At 42.0% G+C, this 19527-nt stretch overlaps 1 protein-coding gene across 1 annotated transcript in view; it reads left to right on the top strand.

The window, feature by feature from the left end:
• The window catches only part of REG4 (regenerating family member 4), a 54022-nt gene that overhangs the window by 20162 nt on the left and 14333 nt on the right, over nt 1–19527 (top strand). Inside the window, 2 exon segments of the mRNA XM_023642105.2 lie at nt 3958–4208; nt 8898–9033. Of these exon segments, the coding sequence (XP_023497873.2) occupies nt 3958–4208; nt 8898–9033 (387 nt within the window).

Raw genomic sequence — 19527 nt, forward strand, 5'->3', positions numbered from 1 at the left:
CGTGGGGGCTGTCCTGCCCATTATAGTTTAACATACCATGGTCTAGTCAGCATATGCCGGTAGCAACCCCCCGACGTGTTGTCACAAACAAAAATGTCTCCAGACATTGCTAAATGTCCTCTGGGGGGCAAAATCACTCTCATTTGAGAACCACAGCTAGTAACTGATGTGGAAGATTTCAGTTGTAAAACAAGAAGACAGAATATCAAAGAGGAAAAGGATACTTGATGCCAAAGAGAGCATCCCACTGGGTTTAAAGGGTCATCACGGTGTCACCAGGACTCTCCTCCTAGCCAAGAAGTGGGCCTGGGACAGCGCCTGGACTGAGGACTGAGGTACTGGGGTTCAGGTGGAAAAGGATGGGGAGCAGGGTTTACCGTTGTCTGAGGAATAAAGCTTATATGCACAAAAAAAGTGAGAAAACTTTCTAACAGCAACGGATGAATGGTGGACATGAGGAGACAAACCCTGAGGCAAGGTCTAGGAAGAGCCTCTGAGATAAAAAGGTCTCATCACAGAGGAAGGAAGGACTTTGCACAGACTCGCAGAGATCACAACTGCTGTTAAAGACTAAGTCAGCTCACATGGAAGGAACACGACCAAGACCAATAAGGAGAAGCTACGAAAATGTGGATTTCTATCCAAATTAAGGAAAAAATTTTTGAACAATTAGCACCACCCAGGATATAATGGGCTACCCCAGGAAGTAGTGAGAAATCCATCGCTAGACTTAACCAAGCAAAAGTGGACATTGTAGTTGTTATTGTAGTGGCAGCATTAAGTGTCAGAAGAGAGGCTCAATGGCACAAGAGAATCAACTGAGGGACATTTTTACAATGCGAATTCCAGGGATCGCTTTGGACCTACAACATCAGAATCTCTAGGGCTGGATGCTGGACCAGCTTTGGGGAAGCAGCAGACCAGCTAGCTCCTCAGGTCCCTCTCAGGATTCTAAGATTCAATTGGACACAGTTCATAAACAAAGCTCTTTCTGCTGTCTGTCCATACTCACATCAGCAAAGTTCCCAATAATGAAGTTGCCTGTGTGGGAAGAAGAAGCCTCATGTTCTCTTGAGAACACCAGGCCTTTTGGACTCTCCTGCTTTTCCAGGTTCACTCAGCCCAGCTCTTAGCTCTCAGAAAAAAGGCTCTCACAAGGAGTGAAGCAAAGATTAGACAGAAACTGGTGGAAGGTAGAATTTAAGAGGACATTCCCCTGAGCCATGTCAATGTCAGTTTCTGTCTGTGTAACAGATTTAGCCCCACCAACCCACTGGCTAAATTGTCTCTTTAAGACTCAAAAGATGGAGTATCAGTGTCCCAAAACACAGCCACACACGTATTCTGTGTGCGTGTGCGTGTGTGTCTGGACTTGCTCCTTTTTTAGATCTATTTAGAGAGACCCTAGAAGGGCATTTGATTCTGTCCCTCCTTCTCTCACCCTCTCTGACTCCTCTCTTGCATGACAAGGTAACTCTTTTGTGACTCTCTGGAAAATTGCATTTCACAGGACTTCCTGACTTATCTACTGGTTCACTTTGAGACATTTCAAAATGACAACTAGGATTCTACAATTTAAAAATAAATTTCATATACAGTATAGTTTGGATCAAGACCATGGGCTCTGCTTGCTGAATGCCTGGGTAGGATTCCAGTTCCTTGACTTAGCTGTGTGACCTTAAGCAGATTCCTTGCTTCTCTGTGCCTCAGTTGCCTCTCGATAGAAAGGGAAACATAATAGTACCAATCATCTTTTTTGTTGAGGAAGATTAGCCCTGAGCTAACATTTGCCACCAATCCTCCTCTTTTTGCTGAGGAAGATTGGCCCTGAGCTAATATCTGTGCCAATCTTCCTATATTTTATAAGTGGGACACCTGCCACAGCATGGCTTGATAAGTGCTGTGTAGGTCCCTGCCTGGGATCAGAACCAGCAAACCCTGGGCCATCAAAACAGAGTGCGTGAACTTAACTGCTACGCCACCAGGCTGGCCCCAAGAAAATATATACTGTATGATTGCAGGTGAAAACCCAGACTTCTGGGGCCAGCCTGGTGGTGCAGTGGTTAAGTTTGCATGTTCCGCTTCAGTAGCCTGGGGTTTCCTGGTTCAGATTCTGGGTGCCTACCCACGCATCGCTTGTCAAGCCGTGTTTTGGCAGGTGTCCCACATAAAATAGAGGAAGATGGGCATGGACGTCAGCCAGTCTTCCTCAGCAAAAAAGAAGAGGATTGGCAGCAGATGTTAGCTCAGGGCTAATCTTCAAAATATAAAAGAAAAGAAAAGAAAAGGTAGATGTGAAGAGTGCATAATAAGCAAAATTATGAAGTAAACAAGAAATGGCACATCATGAAAATAAGACTGTGGTTACTGCTAAGGGCAGGGAGGGAAAATGTGATTAAGAAGGGGCATGTGGGAAGCTTCTAGAAGCCTCATATGTTGTAGGTGTTGACCTAGGTAGGAGTTATGTTAATGTATAGCCATTCAGTAAGATGTACACTCATGTCTTATGCCAGCTTCTGCATATTGTGTTACACAGCTAAAGAAAAAATACCATTCTGTCAATGCTGTTCATACCAGGAAGCACAAACTGTGACAAGTGAGCAGTTGGGGTATCTCAATCTGCACAGCACTAGCAGGTGTGGGACACTATTACATCCATGTGACCCACGGGGAAAGCCAAGGAGGTGGGCCCTGGTCCCAACCAGACAACTGGTGGCACCAGGACTGGAGGAGGCCCTGTGTGACAGACACAGTGCTGGCCACCATAGCTCTGATCTATTGTCCCTGGACCAACAGCGGGTATCTCTGAGGAGCTTGGAATCCAGTGCATTCTAGAGCCATGGACTGGGGTGCCAAGCCTTTTTTTTAGGGAGGGACTCAGAGAATTGTCCTAACTCGTGGGGCCTTCTAAGAAGGAAGTGTGTTTGATAACCATGGCAGAGAAGAGGACTTCCCAGTTACCCCAGGCATTTTGTGGGTTCACAGGACAGAGCTCCTCAAGGGCAGGGTGGCCAGAGCATTCCAAGGATCTCAGAGGCCTGTAGACAGGAAATGCCCAAATGCAGAGGTGACGGGACAGTGGCCTCCAACAGAGGTCAACAACCTGGAGAGAATAGACAGCCAGAGAAGCAGCAGAACCCACAGAAGGTGGCCTGAGGTTCCCAGCATCAGCTTTCTCGTGTGTCCCCAAAAGCTCCCCCCCAATGTAAACATGTGGCAAAACACGCGCACACCCACTCACAGAGCAACAACAAAACAAAAACCAATAGCCGACAGCAACAGGAGCCAAACAACGGACAGTAAAGACCCTGGACCTGGCCAGTGCTGTTCCTCCCCTGAGTCTGTGGCAGGCCTCATGAAGGGAGCAGGAGAGAACTCAGCGCCCACAGCACTAGATCAGCGGAAGAGCTAGAGTGGCCAATTTAGATGTGAGGAAGATTAGGAGAACCAAAAGCTGGAAAAAGGAGTTAGAAACCCAGGATTAAGACATCTCTCATTAAAGCCCAAACAAGATAAAGTCCATACACCATCACTCACTATCACATATTGCACAGTCAATTCCACATTGTTATTTCCTGACAATGAGAGGGATAAGAAAACATGAAGTAAAACTGAGCAAACTTACCCTGAGGAGGCCCGTCCATTTTGGGGATATCTGCAGTACAACACGTGGAAAATCGTTCCCTGCAGCCCTGCCATAGCCTGACATTCTTTACACTGTCCACTCCCGTCTCTAGGACTCCCTCCCCCCGCCCCCGGGCTCCTCTGCACAGCACTTGTGCTCAAATTCAGGCAACCATCCTGGACGCCGTCCCTGTGGCTCTGGAAGTCATAGAGTCTGTGACCAACAGGTGTCTGAACAGCAGCCCCTGGACCTGTCTTATCTGCATAAGACCCGCCCCTGGCCTGGTGTCATTCACTGTTACTTCCTTCTGACGTGCGCACCACCTCTGGCAGGACAGCAAACTGAGCGGGAAGTGACGTCGTCACCCTCCAGGTTTAGGCCGAACGTGGGCTGTCAGGTCTCGTCCCTGTGGATGGTCTTTCATCCACAGGCCAATGTAGAACAAGAGCTCTTGAAAATTAGAACTATCATAGAAGGAATAAGAACAACAGCAACAAAAGAGTTGCAAGACCACACTAAGGACCCCACAGAGCCTGCCACGTCGTCCATGCCTTTGGTGGAGGCCGCCAGGCATCAAAACCAGGTAGAACAGCCCTTGCCGCACGATCCAGAAAAATGCCTTCCAAAACATCATACGTTTAAGTTTGATGGGATAATGACATCTTTATTTTGACTGATCTCTTCAAGAAATTTAGTTTTCCGTCTGAATGTGGGCATATGACAGTCTTGTCACTTTGTCACCAACAGAAATTTCTGATTCTTAGGATATCACACAATGGTAATGTAGATATCTCCACACGATTCTTGGGGTCAATGTCTTCCGGAGCTGGCGCAATTAGACAAGGGAGAAGAGCCCAGGCTGCGGCAGCTTGGGGCTAGAGAGACTTGGCAGAGAGGACCAGCGCCCGCCTTTTGCTGGGTAATAGGTGGGCTCGTTCATCTGTCAGATGAAAGGAGGGTGGTCAGGCCCCGCGAGGGACACTGAGTTTTCACTAATCCCAGGTCCTTTTAAGCCATGTTTGTGCTGCACGTTCTCTCTTAACTAGGTTCTCTCTTAACCTTATCTTCAATCTCTCTACTTTAAATCAGACGTGGAAAAATCCTGCCTAAACTCCTAAGGTTCACGTTGGATATTAAAGGGATTAGGTAGAAAGAATCTGTCTTTCTCTTTTAGGGTAAAAACAAGTGGTGGAGTTGCAGAGCCTAGATATCTCAGGAGAACATAACGTTTCTTCCTGAGGCTGAGTGTTTACAGCTGCTCATTCCTGGAAAGCTGGTATCAATTCCCTTAAGCCAAATCGCCAGGAACATGAAACAAGTTGGGTTTTTTATTCCTTCCAGCCAGAAAGAACACACCCCATGGTCTAAGCAAGAGGGACTTAGAAGTAATCTATTATAGGATTTGGGCTTTGGCTGGGTGATTTGGGGAAGGATGGACGGAGGCAGGGTTTGTTCCATACTGAATACTGTTGTCAGCAGGGGCAATTCTATGATTGGGCTAAAGAAATAACAGCCATTTCCTTAGGAAAAGAGGAGGATGTTTGGGATTTTGTAGGTTGCATAGTGACCTTGTCTTTGTCTATGCCTGGACGAAATTATGAGGTAACCTTGTTTTGTCTCATTTTATCAAGATCTCAGAGTAATCCCATCTGAGGTTGATATTCTGTATGTGAGATTGTTTCTTTCCAGCATGAGAACAAAACAGTCAGGCTGTGAGTGTCAGATCAGTTCAGGGCATCAGAGGCTGGTATTTTTCTTTCACTCTGGAAATCCCTAAAATAGAGAACTGGGAAAGAGAGCATCCTGGTCTCACAAGCTGTAGGTGCAAACCTGGCTGGGTAACAGTGTGAGGTTGATAACTAAGTTTCTTGAATTTTCTATGGCTCAATTTCTCATTTAAAAATGCGTCAAATAAGAGTTCTTCCTCCCTGGGTTGTCCTAGGTTTAAATGAGATGTGCAGGGAAAGCATTGAGCCCAGTGCCTGGCACAGAGTAAATACTCAGTACATCTTAGCTCTTCCCAGTCCATCCCCATCTGCATTGTTATTACCTGCCTTGTTCTTTCAAACAACTTTAGATCCTTTCAGGGTATGGATGGACCATTATAAATAAATGTTCTCCAATTGATGGACATGGAATTGCTTCCAGTGATTATTTTTACAAACAATGCTGCATGGGACATCTGTATATCTACATCCACATCTATATCTATGTCTACATCCATATCCATATCTATATCTGTATCTGTATCTATCTCTATCATTGCTTGTGTAAGTATTTCTCCAGCATCTGTCCCTGTAAAGGGAAGTGCTGGGTTTAGAAATATATTTGTACATGTATAGTTTTGCTAAATCCTGCCCTACTGCCTTGCAAAGCTTTACCAATTCATATTCTCAGTCATTTAAGAGAATGTTCTTTTCTCCACCCTCTTGCCAACACTGGGTAGCATCTGTACCTACCATCTATTTTTGTCAACAATTAACCCCTTATTGAGAGAGTTCCTCCAATGAGTTTATGCTCATTGGTCCAACTTCACTGGCATCCTGGAAAAGCTGAAATCAACATGATTTTTCTCTGTTGTGTTCTATTTGATGACTGCTCTGTTCTCTCAGATAATCTGGAGCTGTGCAAACATATCACTCCTGCTGGGTACATGCCACTGCCTGTTGGGTTTGAACACTGTTCTGGATTTTGAGGGTGCAGGGCTGGTTCATAGATGAGGTTTGGGGTTGGGTTCCCCTGAGTTCCGTTGAGAGAGTCCAGGCTGCAGGGTCTTGGGAACTCACCAACCCTAGGGAGTGAGGTGTCCATGACTGGAATTGAGCAGAATAAAAACTGGAAAATAGAGACCTTTAAGTTGAAATTTTCATTAGAATAGGACTTTAAAAAATAGACTCTGTGGTAGGCGTCCAACATATAAAGTAGAGGAAGATGGGCATGGATATTAGGTCGGGGCCGGTCTTCCTCAGTGAAAAGAGGAGGATTGGCAGAAGTTAGCTCAGGGCTAATCTTCCTCCAAAAAAACAAACACACACACACACAAAACTTTTGTTTATTTCTAGTCCAAATAAGAGGAGAGATTGCATCAATATAAGGAATTTATTTGGGAAACTTAATATAGTAGCTGCTTTATTGCTCTCCTTGAATAGGTTTGCCTGTGCTGGGAACTGGTACTTGCTATAAAACCTTGTCTGGTGAGTCAGAACAATGAGCTAAAAAACTCTGCCATAGAAAATAGAGCTAGATGATGGATTTGTAGATAATGTTATGTGGAGTTAAGTATTGTGCCCTCTTTATTCCTTTAGAGGTTTGGTTGGTCACATTAAAGAGACATTCCTCCAGCGCCTGAAATGCCCTTTAAAGTGTCCTTCATGATACACGGGCTTGGGAACAGTCATAGGAAGAGGAACACAAGATTTACATAGCACAAGGTTTTTACTGTGGTTCTTTGATCTTTTTTACTTTACGGGGATTAGCATACATGTTTGGGAAAATTGAAAAATCAGGAGAGTAGAGAGAAGCATCTGAATTAGTTTTCTATTGCTGCTTGTTAACAGATGACAAAAACAGTGGTATAAAACAACACACATTTGTTATCTCACAGTTCTGTAGGTCAGAAGTCTGGAAGGACGTGGCTGGGTTCTCTGCTCACAGAATTGGTCGGTGTGTCCTCTCCACCTGAATAGGTCTGATATTGACCCTGTTGGGGTTCTGACTATCTCCCATGAGGGCCTGCCCTTGCGATCTCATGCTCCTCTGGGATCCTCTTTATTGACCTGATTTCTCTCCGTCATGATATCTTTCCGCTCACCTAGGCGGCTTAGGAGAAAGCCTAGAACTGTGGAGCCCCAGAACTGACCTCTGCCATCTCTTTCTCCAAGAGGAGAATAAAATCACAGAGGTCTTCAGACAGAAATGACCCAGATGAGTATGGCAATCCCCAGCGATTAGAGCAGAGGAGAAAACCTAAAGGAAAATGGAGGCACCAAAAGCCCCGACTGCGGAAGCAGGGTCCTCTTTGTGTCCCACATCAGGTAGGAACCCTTCTTGGAAAGGGGGAAATTTCCTGTACAAAGGACACCTGGGACAAGGGACTTGCTTTGCTCCAACTGAGTCATTCTTGCTGCCACTAGAGCTTTTGGGATCTCCACCCTAGCTTGTTTGTTTAATGGTGGGGCTCTCTCTTTGCATGCGATTCTCCATGGAATTTTTATCTGAAATGCAGTTTTCTGGGCCTTATCCCCAGAGGTTTTTAACAAGCACCACACTGTCTCTGATGTGGGCATCTTTAGTTCTGAAGCTAGTGCTCAGGGATTGGAGCCCTGTCTGCTGCATGATATCTCATTTAATCGTCCACCCCTCTAGTGGTCCATGCTGCCTTCTCTCTTTCCCATTCTACATTCTTCTCTATTATACATGAGATAAATACGCTCAAAGAGGGTAATGAAATCCTCCACAAAAGCATTCTGGGTCCATGGTGGAGCTGGTCTTTGAACCTCTGACTGCCTTTCCTAAGGCTGTGCTTTTGTTGCTTCAACACAGACCTGGGATAGGGTTTGCCTGCAGATGTGGTTGGGACCAGAAGAAACCAGCAAGAGTTAGTTATTCCTGGGAACTCCTATGTATCCACTTGGCGAGTGTTTCCTGAGTGGTTTATCTGGTGGGCTCTTGTGGAAGCCCTGGGGAGATGGGGTGGACAAGGCAGACAGCGCGCCTGCTCTCAGGAAGATGATCTTCTGACACAGGAGCTAGACGTTTCACAGATGATCCCATAAATACATTTTAATTATGGCTGTAATAAATTTTATTTAATATTTATGTATGCCCTGGTCTCATTGTGTCAGCCAGGGTTGAAAACTGACTGAGTATATATAAGAAGACTATAGACCTGTGATAAAAGAATTGTCCCAGGAAAGATCCTTCAGATATTTTTGTTTTAACAGTGGAAATACTGATGTTTGATCCAGTGTCCCCTGAAACTCAGATGTGGGTTCCTGGAGGTTGTGGTAGGTGCTTTGAACAGGGAAGCTTGTGGCCAAGGCTTGTGTGGTGGCTCTGCTGCCGTCAAGTGGTGAAGGATCCTGGGAAAATCTCCTGTTCTCTCTGGGCCTCAGTTTGCTCATCAGTAAGATAAGGTTGTTATTCAAATTCTCCAAAATCCTTTCCTGCTCGGTTTTCTCTAAGTACGTGAGGACTGAGTTGTGTGTTAAATGTGCCCTGGGAACTGCAGACAAGAACTGACCTTGGTCCTTTCTCTGTGTGTCTCCTGCAGGAGCCTGAGCTGAGCTCACGGGCTGAAAACACAGAACTGAGAGAGCAGATGGAAGAAAGAAAATCAGCAGGTTTGGTGGATGAGAACAACCCAAAGAATGGCCAGGTACTGGTGGAGCAGGTGGTTGCCAAAGGAGGTGAGAATCAGGCCAAGTTGAGTTCAGAAAAGTCAAGGGAAACTGAGGAATGTTTATAGCATCACCTGGCTCCTTGAGGAGCAGCCTGAGCTGAACAGTGATGACTGGGAGAGCAACTTACTCCACAGCAGACCTGTGCACCTGCCAATGAGATCCAAGGATGGATCGGGGTTGGTTTCTACTTCTGGGAAGCACCAATTCCAAGAGGAAGAGGAAGCGACCATGAGGCTCTGCCCCAGACCCTCCAGACCCCCCAGCCTCCACCTTGGGGCTGTCCTTGTAGTAGATGCCCTCCCAGTAAGTGTGGGCTTAGAGGGATAAGTGATGTTTGGAGAAGGGTTGGAGATGTTCATTCTTACATTAAACAGTTGTGCCTTAAGGTCAGGAGGGCATGGGTAGGGAACCCTTTCATCTGAAGCAGTGATACTAATAATATTCTTCTGCATTTATCGTTGAGAAATGCTTCACACACAATATCTCTTAAATATTTGATGAGGGCTTAATTTTCCTTATGCTGTGTTAAGAACTTGGAGTTCAGATATCAGTGAGATTTCCCTGAGGAAATCAGAGCAGTGAGAGGAAGAATACAAACAGATAGTTTCAACACAGTGTAGTAGCTCTCGTAAACTTGGGTGTCGTGGCAGCCCAGAGGATGGGAGGGTAGGCCGAGGACATCTCTTCCTAATGACAGGGTGCACCATCGAGAGGAAGCCCTGAGGACAGTCCCGTCATCACCAGAGCTGACCCCAGGTGAGTGTCATAGCGCCTAGAGAGTGTAGGGCAGGCTCCTCTCTAAGGATAGGCATCTGCTACATCCTGAGAGAGAACAGAGCATTCCTGACGGGACATTTGAGACAGGAATGTAGTGAGATGATGGTTTGGAACCACTTTGATTCGATCAGTGAGTGAACATCACGAGAGACTCATCAGCGCTTGACTTGGTGCTGGGAGACATGAATACAGAGATTAAGAAAATATTCCAGCTTCACAGAGCTCTCAGTCTAGGAACCAGGAAGTCATGAGAAGTGTAGTGGTGGTGGGTCATTGGAGGAAGTGGCCAGTGCTGCCTAGGGATGACCTCAGTGGTTGTCCTGGTCCCCTTTCTGTTTTTTCCTGCAGGTGGATGACCTTTCCTGGCCCAGTGACCCTGGACCTCAGCCAGGTTTCAGCCTCTCAGGATACAACCAACCTGGGCTCCATGTTGGCTCAAAGCGTTCAGCACTGCCAACGTCTCCAGAGAAAACTGCTGATCTCAGTAGCTACTGACTATATCCTGGCCAGCTGGAGAAATAAAGAGGCAAGTTTAATTAGTCTTTTGTTAAAATTTTTATAGTTTTATTTCTTTTATCTTTACTGAGGTATCATTAGTTTATAACATTCTAAAGATTTCAGATGTTTTTCATTATTATTCAACTTCTGTATACACTACCTTCTATTCACCACCCAAAGTCTAATTCCCATTTGTTACCACACAAATGAACTCCTTTACCCATTTTGCCCACCCCTCTTCCCTTCTTCCACCCCTTTACCACTTCTTCCCCTGTGGTAACCAGTCTTATGAGTTCATCCTCACCATAATGAAAAGTGATGATCCAGCTTCGCTCTGGTAACTTAAATGCATTCTAGACTTCAAGATTCTCTCCCCGCACCAAAAATAATTTGAAAATCAGACATATTCCCAGCATTTTGGAACTTGGTATTCAATCCTCAAATTTTAGATCAAATACCTGAACTAAAAATGGAATAAAGCAACTTCCAAGTTTGAAGTGAGAAGGTAGGGGGTCTGGGACTAATACCTGGCCCTCTGATATTCTAGTGGTTGATAAACCCAATGACTTTTGTTCCCTTAGAAATAGAATAAACTAACACACCCTGTGTCACTCCTCTATTTATCCTATCAAGTTCTATAAAATATAACATCTCTGCTCATCTAGATAACATGGATTCTAAATTAGTTGAGCTCCATGAATGCATTTACTGAGCCCCTGTGGGTAAAGCATTGTGCTGATTTTGCTGGAGGAGACAGTCTTTACTAAGGAGAGCTGAAAGATGCCTGTCTCCAGCTCAGTCTGGGTTCTCTGTAGGTGACAATATCAACAGCAGATACAATAGTCTCATCCTGGGGAAAGGGAAGATGATGAGGAGGAGCAATAAGGAGTCAGGTAAAAAAGCATCTGGAGAATCTCCACCAGAGAGCGTCCTGGCTGCCAACTGTCATAGTTGAGTGTCCCAAATATTGGCGTGGTCCTCCTTCCTGTGTTTCATTTCACAGATGTTATTTAGATAGTAGCCATGTCAAGAGAAAAAGCAGAGAGATGGACTCGAAAAGATTGAATAATGTGTGGTTCGGCAATGAACCTCAACAACTTTCAAGATCTCACTCAGAAAGTGATATTTTCAGGAAAACAGTGCATGGGTCGGGTGTAGTGTCATGTGGTGAGAGAAAATTTATTGCATTTAGCAACACCTAATGACTTGTGAAGACAGCACATTCCCCAAGTGACCCAAACGATGACTGTACATACCAAATAATGAAGAGAGCCATTCATTTCCATTGATCTTACAGAAACAGGAGGTCCTGCATGCACTTAAACAAGTTGGGAAAATGGCTCTGTCTCTAAGGCCATGGAACAAAACAGATCCCATTGTAGGTGCCGTAAGAAGAGGCTGAGCAGATTTTATGTCAGTGGCCACAAAAGGTGGAGGAAATGTCTTGAGGCTTTTGGAGTTGTAGATGAGTTGTCTCAGAAGAACATTACATCTTAGAAAACCATGTTTAGCGAAATTTTGGATGCCATGGACACTAAATATTTAGCCCATGATTTGCAGTCATTCTGTACAAAATTTATTGTATATTCTCTTGGACCAACAGTGACTTTTATAAAGGAGGTCAGGAAGCTGCACATCAGCACACACACCTGAAATGGAAATGGTGTATTTTTCTAAAAAAGCCAAAATAATAGAGAAGTTATTTCTTATTTTTAAATTCTAGTTTCTGTCCTAACTGAAGAATTGACTATCGTAGATATAACTATTAATGAGGCTCACAAACATGCTGACTTAATGACAGTATGATAATTTTGATAAATAGCAATGTAAGACAACTGTTTTTACAGATAGTGGCACTGTCATCCAGGGATGTCAGTGGAAGTAGTGAGTGACATTACAACTGAACACCCAGTAGGAAGCAGGTAACAAGAGGAGGGGACAGTCAGCCCAATGTACAGAATTATGTGTAATGTACACAATCATCAGTAGGTTGGTAACAAACCAGTGTGGTGAATCTATGTTTACACTGACTCTTGGATCCTGTCAAATGGGCAGAGCATTGGCAAAGAAAAAATTGGACTGTAAAAACAAAATCAGTGGGGACACTGCCTTTAGAAAACCATTAAACAGATATAAATAAAACACATTTAAAGCTGTTTGTGAGCTGTGTTTTAGCCTAGCAAGAATAAGCTTTAGGAGAGACATATAATGACAAATGGATGCTTTGGTCTTTCAGAGACAATTCGTCTGACCCACTGGGAATGAGTCCTTGTGAGTCATCCAGGTGAGCAGGCTTTACATGACTGGCTGGAAAGCTCAGTGACTAAGGAGATAACTTAAATATGCTACATACACCAGTCATGGCATGATTTGAACGGAAGGTCTTTCACCCCCTTTTGGGGAATGAAGCTGGCGCAAAGGGAGTACACATTCAGTCGCAGCCTCAGGGCTCCGATGCTCACAGACTGATGGGAGTGGACGCCTACTTCAGAGATGGTATAGGAGGCAATGTCCCCTGTGGCTTCCAAATGGCACACAACCAACCCCCCTCGGCTGCTGCTATTGATTATTTTAATGCTCTTCCTGTCATTTTTATCATAGAACACATCAGCAATAAGACTAGTCAGAACAGGGCATGAACTCACTAAATTTGGTGGATATATTTTTGCATACCGTTCGAAAGATTCTGGCAGCACGTAACTTTGCAATCAATTAAGGAAGAGTAAATGAAATAATAAGGGAGAAGATTGGTCCCTAAATCTTGTAACTGGTATTGCAGCTACAAGGGTAAATTGGCAGGCTCACCAACTGAATGGTTACTTTTAAGGAAATCTTACTGATGAACACACAAAACCTTTCAGATTCGTTAGTCCACAACAGCCCTCCTACAAACGCTTCCCAGCCACGGGACTCAGCATGGGTTTTGATTGTCTTCCTTGGACTGATGATAAATCCCCAGTTGAATTGAAGAAGATTCTTCTCACTTGAAAATACACAAGTCTCCAAAGGTATGGTCTCTGCCAGATCTAGCTTGACTCTGACGCATTTGTTTCTAGCAGGATACATGGTCAATATACAAAAATCTATTTTTTGTCTATATAATTTCAATGCACAATTGAAATGTGAAAAAATAATAGCATCAAACAAATGGAACTACGAGGTAACTGGTGAAAGAAATTAAGGAAGACCTAACAAATGAAGACAAATGCCTTGTTCATGGGTCAGAAGACTCATTATTTTTGAGATGTCAGTTTTCCTCAATTTGATCTATAGATTCACTGCAAGCCAACTCAAATCTCAGTCAGCATCTTAGGGAGACAGTAATGAGCTGATTCTAAATGAATATGAAAATGCCAAAGATCTTGCATAGTCAAAACACCTATAAAATAAAAAAACAGTGTTAGAAGGCTAGCTCTACCTGATTTCAAGAACTATTATGAAGTTATCATATTCAAAGCAGTATGGTATTGGTGTAATGATAAGTCAAAAGGTCAATGGAACAGAAAAAAGAGTCAAAAATTAAAATAATACCTGTAAACAGAATGATTTTTGACAAATGGAAAAAGGCAATGCAGTGGAGGAAAGATAGTCTTTTCAGCAAATGGTAAAGAATGATCTTTCTCAACCTTTTCAACTAGTGGATATCTATATCCATATGAAAAATAGTTAAATAAATAAATAGAATCCATGTCTCACACCATATACAAAAATGAACTGATGATACAAAATAGATCTAAATGTAAACTTTAAAACTGTAAAACATCCAGAAGAAAACTAAGAGTAAAATATTTGTGACTTAGGTTAGACAAATGTTTCCTAGCTGGATGCCAAAAATATAATCAGTAAAAGAATACATTGATAAATTGAACGTCATAAAAATTGAAAACATTTGCTTTTCAAAAAACACTGGTAAGAGAATGATAAGTCCAGCCAGAGTTGAAAACATTTGTAAATGACATACCTGATAGAGGACTTATACACAGACTACACAGAAACTCTTAAAACCAAATCATAAAAAGACAAAGAAATCAATTATAAATTGGGCGAAAGATTTGTATAGTAATTCTGGAAATAGGCAATGTCCCAAAATACTTGCCAGAATTCGCATTGGGATTGTAATAGATCTGCAGAGCAGTTTGAGGAGAATTGACATCTAAAGCATCTTGAGTTTTCCAATTCATAACAAGTTTTATCTTTCCATTAATTTAGTTCTTTAATTACTTAAAGGGATGTTCTGTAGTTTTCAGTGTACCTTTCTTACATATATCTCATATGATAAGATAATGCAATAAGAGAATCAGTCAAAAGACTTGAGGAAATACTTCTCAAAAGAAGATATATAAATGGCCCAAAAGCACATGAAAAGATGCTCACCTCTGTCATCCGGGAAATAAATTCATACTGCAATGGTTACCATTCCCCATCCATTAGCTTGACTAAAATTAAAGAGACAGGAAATACCACATGTGGTGAGGGTGTAAAGCAACTAGAAATCTCTTGCACTTGTGGAAATGAAAAATGGCACAACCACTTTGAACAGCTGCACCACAGTTAAACACACACCAGTCACGTGAAAAGCCGTTCCACTCCTAGGTGTTTACGCAATATGTCCACACAACAATCCGCACATGAATATGCACAATAGCTTTATTCATAATGGCCAAAACCTGGAAACTACACAGATGTCCATTAATAAATGAATATATAAATAGACACAATACAGCCATACAAAGGAAATCCCCTTAGCAATAAAAAGGCATGAACTGTTGATGCCTTGAGTAATGTGGATGGATTTTAAAATCATTATGCCTCATGAAGAAATGCAGACATGAGAGTGTACATGGATGGTTCCATTATATAAAGTTGTTAAAAACACAAACCCATCTGTAATGACCGTGGTTGCCTGGGGCTGGGGGTTCAGGGAGTGATGGACTGCAAAGGGGCGCAAGGAACATCATGAGCTAATGGAAATGCCCTGTGTCCTGATCGTAGCAGTATTTCCATTAGTGTATAGTCTGTCAGATGCATTTAATTGTGTACTTTAAAGTGGTGCGGTCTATTGTACCTAAATTATGCCTCAGCAGCATTCGTATGATAATTGATTGTATTTCTCCATTCTAGATGTGAGTTATTGAGAAAATGAAATTCAGTAAAACAATATACAGATTACCACCCGCCATCATTAAACGCCTAAGAACACATATAATAAAGGCCCCTGAAAACTATTACTGAGAGAAATTAAAGAAGACCTAGATAAATCATAAAATATCTATCAAATTTATAGAGTTGAAGATTCAATATTGTTAGAACGTCAAATCAACATTATCCCAATGAATATTGCGGCAGGCGTTTTTGGGGCAAATTTTCAAGCTAATTCTAAAATGTTTATGGATATGAAAGTACCTAGAATAGCCAAGACAACCTTGAAGAAGAACTAAGTTGGAGGACAAACTACTAGATTTCAAAACTCACTCTAAAGCTACAACAAGTACAACATATAGTATTGGTGGAAGTAAACACAACACAAATAGAGCAATGTGAAAGAGTAGAGAGTAAAATATTTACCCACATATGTATACAATTATTTGATTTTTTTAATGAAGTCACCAATACACTTGACTGGGGTAATGAAAGACTTTTCCATGGAAGGAAAGGTGTTAGAAAGAATGCATATTTATGTAAAAATAAGTTAATATTAAAAACCACTTCCCACCATACATTGAAGTTAATTGGAGATGTGAAAGTTAAAACTATAAAGCCTTTGAAAAAAGAAATGGAAGTATTTTCATGAACAAGGTATAGGCAAAGATTTCTTAGGCATAACACCAAGGCACTCGCCGTACATGAAAGAATAATCAAAGTGGATTTCATAAAATATTAAATCTTTAGCTTATCATAAATGACTGTTTAAAAAGTGAAAAAGCAATTCATAGACCAGGAATAATTACTTGCAGTACATATATCTGAGTAGGGACAGTATATCCAAAGTATATAAAGAACTTATACAAGTCAGAAAGAACATTACAAATGACCTAGTTTATTAATAAGCAGAAGATTGGGAGAGACACTTGAGACAGTAAGAGAGCCACACGGCCAGTTAGCTTCTGAAAACCAAAATGGAAAACCACTACACAGCCAGCAGAATGGCTAAAATTAAACAGACTGAAAATATTAAGTGTTGGGGATTACAGAGAAACTGAAACTGTTCTGTATTTGGGAGAAAATGTAAAAGAATGCAATTCCTTTGCAAGAGTCTCCGTCAGTTTCTACCCGCCCCCTCCTTCACCATGCAATTCTGTTCCTAGGTATGTGTAACCAGGAGAAACAAGTGAATATCTCACCCCCCAAAGTTGTATATGTATATTCGTAGTTACTTCATGCAGAATAACCAAAAATAAATCTGTCCGTCATCAGAAAAATGGATAATAAAATTGTGCTATAGTTATAAAACAGACTATTTCTTGGCAATGAAAAACCAAATTATTCACACAGTAGCCTGTCAAGGTTGAACCTGAAAAGCAGATATTGAGGGAGAGAACACAGAACGAAAGGGAACATACTGCATCATCCCATTTATATGAAGTACAAAAATAAGCAAAATTAATCTATGGTGAGAGAATTGAGACTATGTTTCTCTGTGGGGGATGGGTGTTGACTGGCAGGGAGTGCGATAGAACTTTGGGAGGTGGTGGGAAATGCTCTGTTTCTTGGTCTGGGTGGTGATTACACAAGGCCTGTGTATGCTAAATTCATGGAGCTGTACCCTTAGGTTTTGTGCATTTTGCTCCAGGTAAATTATACCTCAATAAAAAAAGTTAGCAACAAAAAAGAGAGAGAGATGATGACAAAGAGTGAAAAAAGTGACAAATGACAGAGAGTAGGTAACAAATATTCAACACATAAATAATAAGAATCCCTTGAGAAAAAACCCAAAGCAATGGAAAAGAAGAAACAGGAAAATGTGCAGTTTAACCAAAAAAGATAGTGAAATGTAAAAGTTCCTCAAATAATGTTAAAATGACACACTGCTACCTTGGGAAAATTGCCCTAGAACAACAAACGCTGAGACGTATTCCAGCAAAATTACTGCCATTCAGTTTGACATCATGGTACGAGGCTGACTTCGAAGGCCAAACAGAAATGGTTTCTAGTGCTCAATCCTCTGCTCACTCGATGTGTGATCTTGGGAAGTCGTGTAGTCTTTCTGGGTTTTCTTTTCACATAAGGAAAAGGATAAAACCTGTTCATAGATTAAGATAGTTCATAGATTAAGTATGATCACTTGAACAATAATAGGCGCTCAGAACATATTTGAGTCCTCCTTTACTCACTTTAAATCTGTAGATGGAAAACTATTGGTGGAGAGCAGATTAGTTGTTCTTAAAAAAACATTTTCCCGCCATTTCTGGAAAGAAGTCGTGGATGCAGTAAGAAGAATTGGAGAGGAACAAGAGCCTTTTGAACAGCCATCCCCAAACCCTGAAGCGGGGCTCGTTTCCATCAGAGACCAGAGAGGAAAGTCTTGCCTAAGCCCAACTCCTGCAGTCTTCCCCATCTGGAGTGGACTGAGGGCGTCCACTCTAGCTCTAGAACAAGCTGGGCTCCCAAGGGTTTCTCAGAAAAACACTCAATTAGTTGTTCCACTCTAAAGACATTGAACAATTTTTGAAACCAGGAGAGGTCAGGGAGAAGCTGAAGCACATGGCCAGAACTCTCTCCTGAATCAAAGGCAGGAGGTTAGTAAATACCATTTCCCAGATCTCTGTTATAGGACATGGATGCTCCATTGGAGTGGGTGGCAGGGCTGTGAATATCAATCAAGAGGGATATAAATATATATCAATTTATAGGAATCAACATTCAAAAATGTCCCCCTACCCTAACCCAGGAAAGTTCTAATTCAAAGCAGTGTTTTGAAGAAAACATGTGTACATCTTCGTAATCTTTGATTAGGTAATGATTTCTTAGATAAGACAGCTAAAGCAAAAACAACTAATGAATAAGTAGATTGATTGGACTTCATCAAAATTAAAATTTTTTGTGCTTCAAAGGATGCTAACAAGGAAGTGAAAAGACAACCCACAGAATCAGAGAAGATAGCTGAAAAACGTGTATCCAACAAGTGTCTAGTATCCAGAATATATAACGAACTCTCACAACTCAACAGTAAAAAGACAAATGATCTAGTATATGAATGGAAAAAGGGTTTGAACAGACATTTCTCCACAGAAGACGCACAAATGGCCAATAAGAACATGAAAAGATGCTCAACATCATTAGTCACTAAGTAAATAGAAATCAAACCCATAATGAGATACCACTTCACATCCACTAGTATGGCTGTAATGAAAAGACAGGCAATAATAAGTGTTGAGGAGGATGTGGAGAAATTGGAATCCTCATGCATTGCTAATGGGAAGGTAAAATGGTGCAACTGCTTTGGAAAAAAGTTTATCAGTTCCTCAAAGTTAAACGTAGAGCTGATGTAGACATAGCAATTCCACTCCTGGGTGTATGTCCAAGAGAACTGAAAACATATGGTCAAAAACAAACATGTACATGAACGTTCATAGCAGCATTATTCATAGTAGCCAAAAGTAGAAACAATCCAAATATCCATCAAGTGATGAACAAACGAAATGTAGTATAGTCATAAAATGAAATACTATTCCAGCATGAAAATAATGAAGTACTGATACATGCCAAATCATGGATGAACCTTGAAAACGTTATGCTAAGTGCAGAAGCCAGACACCAAAGATCACATGTTGTATGGCTCTATTTAGAAGAAACATGCAGATTAGGCAAGTCTGTAGAGAGAGAAAGTAGGTTAGTGGCTGCCAAGGGCTGGGAGGAGTGGGGAATAGGGAGTGTCTGCCAACAGGTATGGCACTTCTGTTTTGAGGTAATGAAACTATTCAGGAATTAGATAGTGGTGATGCTTTCACAACCTTGCAAATCGACTAGAAGTCACAAAATGGTGAATTGTACAGTTTATGAATTATGACTTTGCACATTCTCATGCCCTGTATTTTCACTAAACATTGTGTCTCAAGTAGCCAGTGGCCAAAATAGGATGCTGTTAGCCTGTTGTGAAAAACATACTGGATGAAAAAATTAAATTCAGGAAGTTTTCAGTCGAAATGAAGTATAGGCAAAGGATGCACCTCCTAGGGAAGACCTGACACGAGAGTGAGCTGGAAAATGTGGGTTGGGCTTTGGGGG

The sequence above is a fragment of the Equus caballus genome, chromosome 5 (assembly GCF_041296265.1).
Source record: "Equus caballus isolate H_3958 breed thoroughbred chromosome 5, TB-T2T, whole genome shotgun sequence".
Taxonomy (NCBI): Eukaryota; Metazoa; Chordata; class Mammalia; order Perissodactyla; family Equidae; genus Equus; species Equus caballus.